We start from the raw sequence: 7207 nt of genomic DNA on the forward strand, positions 1-7207 counted from the left end.
GTTTTTATACATTAGGATGTATAATCCTACCCCAAATATGAAATGATCAATTCCAATTTAGTATCTTGATATGTCAGAAAAATTACCAAGTACTGGAGAAACTCTCTGCTAAATCCTGAAACTGAATTCTTCTCAACATCATTCGCTTAAGTCTATTAGAAGCAGTTAGTTTTACTAATGTCTCATTTTTTGCAAAAAGACATAAGAATTCATCTGCAATTAATGTTCAGCTAATTGGAACACTTTTTCTTTAACACATAATACTATAGAAACAAACGATGTTTCAAAGCTTATTTCAAAATGTTATTACTTCTTACAATCTTATTTTGATTTTTTTTTTCAAACTTTTATTGCAGACTCCAGCGCCTTTACATTCTAAGTTTACAGCTAGTTTAAAAGGTGAATTGAAAGAACATTACCATCTTCCTCAGTGTATTGTTGTTATCCCATTGAACAACTGCATTGCTTCAGGATGTATGGTCTGCCCACACTGTCTGTATTCAGAAGAACAAGTCTGTACTAAGGGTCAGCACTCCCCACTCATAACGATCAAAGTTCTGCATTCAGCCACACACTGTAGGGTCTCATCTGAGCAGCAAGCTTGAAGAATGCGGCATGACACGATGAATTCAGAGCTCTGTTGAACTCAGAAAAGTGATTTGCAGTGGGAGAAGCAATGCATGAATGTGCCTCCTTCAGTGGACAAGTAGGCAGATTTTAAAAAGGGGAGGGAGTAGAGGAGGTCTGCGAAAATAAATCTGTCTTCAGAAAATCTTGAACCAGTTGAAATAAAGCTCCAGTTGCAAATTTCGCTTGGAGTTGAAGTACCAGCTATTTGGTTTGCAAATTCACGATTCTTCAAAGATTTCTGAATGCAAAGGTTTCCGTGAAGGTTTGCCTGCCCAGGTAAATTAACACTACCTTGTGCTTTATTTTGCAGAAGTCCATTCTTGACACTATTTTTCACAGGATACATTAATCTTGCAGCAAATATTTGCACTTGTCATCGAGAGCCCGTACTCCTCTCAGTTTTATGGTGCTTGCTCTGCCAGAAAAATGTGTTAAATTCTCCCTTCCACCTTGTAAATAGGCTTACAACTTGTCCGAACACAAAGCCCCTTTCATATACCACGGCTTGCTTTTGTTTCGTGCCTAACAGCTGTAAAAAGCCCCAGATAATTCTACAATATCTGAACCCATTTAGAAGTACAACTCTGTCTGAGCTACTGTGGTTCACTGTGCCACTGTACAGACCAGCACTCCTCTTTCCACTCTCTAATCCAGTAAATCCCGCCCCCCCTGCCGTCTCCTTGCCAACATTTCCTGACAAGGGAGCAGCCTCTCTTTTCTGTCATACATCATGAAACTGTTAAAGCCTCAAAAAGATTTGTTCTCAAGGGGGTTTTCAGGGACACTTGCCATCTCCATTGTGGCAACAGCATGAGATAAAGTAGTTTGGGCTGGATGATCTGTTTACTTTGGGGCAGCCACTCACATGCCGCTGAATTAATAAGCAACATGATCCGTACAACATTTACAACCTCTAAAGATGCTCAGCTGTGCCTGGTAGTGATGTTATGGCCTTGTACTTCATTATAGCTCAGTTTGCTTGTGCAAAATTCTAAAAAATCAGCATTTAAATTGTTTATAACTTTTGTCACATGAACTTTTGGCTTATAGTCTACAATATACTAAGATACTTCCCATGTTTACTTAACTTTCATTTTCTTCTGAATGTGGTTTCTTGCCCATCTTTTAACTTTCTCTATTTTTACAATATTCTTCCTGCCTCATCCCCACGGTTGCTGGAATTTGGTTTCTTTGGCACCACTTCCATCAATTATTGATCCTCATGTGTAAGAGTCAGATGAGCCTATGTTTTTTTTTTGCCTTTCCATTACTGAGCTTCACACAGGGAAACTCTCTGCCATATGCCACAACAAGCTTATGTTATTTGCAAAGATTATTTAATTTTTTAAAAATCAATGGGTGAGCATAAAACAATCCTGATCAAATAGTGGGACAGCCAATGGTCAGAAAATATAGGAAATGAAAATTTTAAGAAAACTGCAGAGGCTGGAATTTTTATATTTTAAATTTAAACATACAGCACGGTAACAGGCACTTTTGGCCCACGAGTCTCTGCCACCCAATTGACCTACAACCACCAGTACGTTTTGAAGGGTGGGAAGAACACGGAGCTCCCAGGGAAAACCCCACGCAGACATGGGGAGAAGAACTCCTTAGACACCGTAGGATTCTAACCATTGTCCTGATCGCTGGCGCTGTCACAGTATTGTTCTGACCGCTACACTGAACAAGAATTCAAAGTAAAAATTGAAAATGGTTGAAAATGCTCGGCAAGTGAGCAGCATCTATGGAGAGAGATGTGGTTGCTGCCTGGTCTGCAGAGGAGATGCAGGTTTGGCCAAAAAGCTGACAGAGAGGTCAGCAGAATTTCTCTCAATTCATCATAAACATGGCACACATTTAGAAGTTTTAAATAGAATTAGGTCACCAGTTAGGATGCCCCCCAGTGGCTCAGCAGGATGCTGCTGCTGCGACCCAGTTTCAATCCTGGCCTCCGATGCTGTCTGTGTGGAGGTTGCACGTCCACCTGTTCAACATGCCGGCTTCCTCTCAGTGCTCCCATTCCCTCTCACAGGACAACAACTTGCCCCAGTAGAACCCAAATGGACCAATGAGAATGTAGAGGAAATAAAATGGGATGAGCATAGGATTGCTGTAAAGAGGTGATTGATGGTTGATGCAGACTTTGGCCAAAGAGCCACTTCCGTGCAATATCTCTTTATGACTCAAGACTCACATTTCTTGTGAAAAGACCTTTATCTAATTATGTAGAGTATGAATGTTCTCCCTGTGACAAACTGAGTTCTTTTTGGGTGCTCTAGCTTCCACTGATATCATAGAGAAATTCTGGTATGTTGGTGAGAGAAAGTAAGTTATAGGAAAATTAGTGAGGGATTGCTCTGAAGGCCATAAATGGGCCAAATGGCCTCCTTCTATACCATGAAAGTATAAGAAGCAAACTTTTCCTAGGCAAGGAAAGCAAGACAACGGGGGTTATTAAACACTTTCGGAGAGCCTGCACAGAATGATGGCCTATATGGTATTCTTTTGACTCTCTCAACTAACTTTCTATGAACAAATTTACCACTTATTGCTGTATGACTGAAGATCTTCAGGATCAATGTATAGAAAAAGAAAGATGTGGTCAGTTCATTCCACTCTATTGATTCAGTATATTTGTAGTGGGTGACATTAACCTTAAATTGCAACCTGAGAATATTCACTGGAGTCTTGGCAAAATCAACTTTTGGAGCATTATGTGGGTCAAACTCTTTGAGTCATTTACACATCCCAATTCCACTGCACATTTTCCACCATGTAATTCTTTTCTGTACACTAATTAATATCTAAACAATATATTGAGATAATATTTATCTTTATTAAATTAATAAAAATGTTTTAAAAAGTGCTTGAGTGTGATGGTGGAGATATTGGGAGGTGAGATTTCCCCATGGATTCATTGGTACTAAGATGTCATTGAACCTCTGAAGGAGCTGCATCTAAGTCCTACGTGCAGTCTTCTGAAGTTGGCCTCAGTTGCCTCCTTCTGGACATGGAAAATGAGAATACAAATTAAAACCCTTTGAACCCCTGAAACCTTCGAGCTCCATTCCTTCCACAGGGACATTCGATCCTTCTTGATCTCTGACCAACTAAACGTGGTGGAAAGACCCAGCACAGTTGGAAACAATGGGCATCTCCACTTTCAGAGTCAGTTTCTGGTTATGGTGATGCTCATGGTATTACACAAATGTGCTGGAGAAACTTAGCAAGTCCCACAGCATCGACAGGCCATCACTTCAGGCCTGGGCCCTTTGTCAGATCTGCTGGCCTTTTGCCTAGGCCCGAAATGTTAGTCACCCTTTACTTCCTATGGATGCTGTGTGATTTGCTGAGGTTCTCGAGCACTTTTGTGTCTTGCATTCCACCCAGCATCTGCAGACCTTCTTGTTTGATGCCAACAGTATTGATGCTTAGGATCTGACAATGGCAATACTGGAGGAGAAACAGTTGAAGGCAGTCAATAGGCCCTTTTAGAGTGAAAATTAGTTATTTGTGAACATAGGTTTCCTCTGCCTTTAAATCGGTTCACTTACTTCCATAAAAAGTCCAAAGGAGGATTGGCTGGTCCAACTTGCTCCACGATCCCTCCGCCTAGGGAGGTAGCGTCAGAGATGGAACAAAGTCACTCCACCTCCTCCATAAAAGGATTGCCGCTGAACGTGGCTCCAAAGGGGATGACATCGCAATGACACCGTCAGCCCGCAACCCAAGAGCATGAATTTTAAAGAATCCATATGGGCAAAAAAGGCGATTATGTTGTGCAGAAGATCTGCTTAAGTCCCAAGACAGCTTGCACAATCTCCACCAGTGCTCGTGCCTGCTTTTCAGTCGACGTGTTCAGCATAGGCCACTTTCCCTTCCCAGCGCATACATTTCACGTCATGGTGGCAGGCAGCACTACTGTATTCCTCACCCCACCTCCTTCAGATTCAGAAGCCAGTTCGCAAATCACCCCACATAAAAGCACTACAAGATCCACATTTTTGGTCTTCAGTAAAAAAAGGTAAATTCACCTTTTTTTAAAAAAATAAGCCTGTGATTACACAGGTTTTGACCATTAAAACCCTGAAGACTCACATTGTCTGGAGTAAACATAAGGTGTCAACTTATCAGTCCAATGCAAATGTCCAAATGCGGGGCATATAGGAATGAACTACCTTGTTCTCTGAGCCAAGATATCATTGACTTTATTTCTCAGCTGAATAAATAATGAATAGCCCCACCCTTCTAATTTACTCAAGGACATTCTCTTTTCAAGGCTTCCCTTTTCTTCAGCAGGGAAGTCTGCAATGATAAAGTGTCAGATATACTCAGAATTTTGGAATTTGCTCAATATATATGCACCTAATGAGGAGGATCAAAAGTTTATGCAGGATATGTTTTTGAAAATTGCAGACACACAAGGAAATTTATTGATAGGAGGGGATTTTAACCTTAATTTGGACCCAATGTTGGATAAAACTGGACAAAAGAGAAGTAAAAAGAATAAAGTAGCCAAATTTATGGTTAAATCAATGTAGGAAATGAAACTTATGGATATATGGAGGAGGCAACACCCAATAGAGAAGGAATTTTCATATTATTCAAGTAAGCACAGAACTTACTCAAGGATTGATTTTTTTTTGTCATCCCATATTCAAGGGAGAGTTATGAAAACTGAGTATAAAGCTAGACTCCTATCAGATCATTCACCCCTGTTATTAGCAATAGAACTGGAGGACATCCCACCAAGAACATATAGATGGAGGTTAAACTCCATGCTACTTAAAACACAGGAATTTAGGGAGTTTATTGAACGCCAAATTAAAACATATTTTGAAATAAACACAGCATCAGTGAAAGACAAATTTATATTATGGGACGCGATGAAAGCCTTCATTAGAGAGCAGATAATAAGTTATGTGACTAAGATGAAAAAGGATCACAATTGGGAAACTGAGCAATTGGAAAGGGAGATAGTAAGCACAGAAAAGGAATTAGTAAAAAGGGATGATATAACGAAAAGGAGAGAATTGGCGGACAAAAATTTAAATACGAAACATTACAAACATACAAGGTGGAGAAGAACATAATGAAAACAAAGCAAAAGTATTACAAACTAGGAGAAAAAACACTCAAAATATTAGCTTGGCAACTTAAAACAGAACAAGCTAAAAGAATGATACTGGCATCAAGGGAAAAGGACAAACAAATTATATATAACCCAACAGAGATTAACAAAAATTTTAAGGAATTTTATGAACAATTGTATCGAACCAAGGATGAGGGGAAAAATGATAAAATAGAGGAGTTTTTAGCTAAAATTGAACTGCCGAAATTGCAAGAAGAGGAACAAAACAAACTAATAAAACCATTTGAAATAGAGGAAGTACAGGATATATTAAAAATGCTGCCGAACAATAAAACACCAGGAGAGGATGGATTTCCAATAGAATTTTATAAAACATTTAAAGAGTTATTAATTCCTCCTCTCCTGGAAGTAATGAACCAGAAAGAAGAAACACAAAACTTGCCAGATTCATGCAAGACAGCTGTAATTACAGTAATACCAAAGACGAGGAAGGATCCATTAACACCAGCATCATATAGACCAATATCTCTACTTAACACAGACTATAAGATAATAGCGAAATTATTAGCAAACAGATTGGCCGATTGTATACCTAAAATAGTAAAACAAGATCAAACTGGATTTATTAAGAAAAGACAAACAGTGGACAATGTCTGTAAACTTATTAATCTAATCCATGCAGTTCAAGGGAACAAGAAACCAACAGTGGCTGTTGCTCTAGATGCAGAAAAAGCCTTTGACAGAGTAGAGTGGAACTACTTATTAAAAGTATTACAGAAGTTCAATCTACCAGAAAAATATATAAATTGGATTAAAGCATTGTATAATGGACCATTGGCGAAGGTAGCAGTAAATGGATTTGTATCGAGTCACTTTAAATTAAGTAGGTCAACTAGACAGGGGAATTGGTGTCCCCATACCAGACAAGGATGCAGCTGGCTAGTACACTTTCCACTGTAGAGATATGCCAGGGTTTCTTGGTGTCATACCAAACCTCCATAAATCCCTGAGGAAGAAGACATGCTTTCTTCATGATGCCATAGTTTGTTGAGTCCAGGAAAGATCCTCCGAGATAGTGCCTCTCAATAACTTAAATGTGCTCACCCTCTCCACCTCTGATTCCCCAATGATCACTGGATTGTATATCTCTGGCTTTCCCTCACTGAAGTCAACAATCAGCTCCTTGGTTGTGGTGACTTTGAGTGCGAGGTTGTTGTTGGTGCACCATTCAGTTTTCAATCTCCCTCCTATTTGCTGACTCATCACCTTCCCTTACACAATCCACTACCATGATATTGCCAGCAAATTTGGAGATGGCATTAATGGCGTAGGTGTAAAATGAGTAGAGCAGGGGGAACACTGCCCTGTGGTGCTCCGGTACTGATGGAGATTGTGGAGGAGATGTTCTCACCAATCCTCACTGATTGTGGTCTGGACGTGAGGAAATGCCCAGTAAACAACCTGAGTTTGTCCAAACTCTCC

General features: G+C 39.8%; 1 protein-coding gene across 3 annotated transcripts in view; it reads right to left on the minus strand.

Annotated features, from left to right (window-relative positions):
* The window catches only part of LOC138735947 (pleckstrin homology domain-containing family G member 4B-like), a 136042-nt gene extending 134825 nt beyond the window's left edge, over positions 1-1217 (minus strand). For all 3 annotated transcript variants that reach the window (XM_069884639.1, XM_069884640.1, XM_069884638.1), the window contains exon 1: positions 420-1217. In XM_069884639.1, coding sequence (XP_069740740.1) covers positions 420-422 — 3 coding nt within the window. In that variant the 5' untranslated portion in view covers positions 423-1217. The remainder of the gene's footprint in view (positions 1-419) is intronic.
* Between the last annotated feature and the right edge of the window lie 5990 nt (positions 1218-7207).

This window comes from Narcine bancroftii, chromosome 6 (genome assembly GCF_036971445.1).
Source record: "Narcine bancroftii isolate sNarBan1 chromosome 6, sNarBan1.hap1, whole genome shotgun sequence".
Lineage (NCBI taxonomy): Eukaryota > Metazoa > Chordata > Chondrichthyes > Torpediniformes > Narcinidae > Narcine > Narcine bancroftii.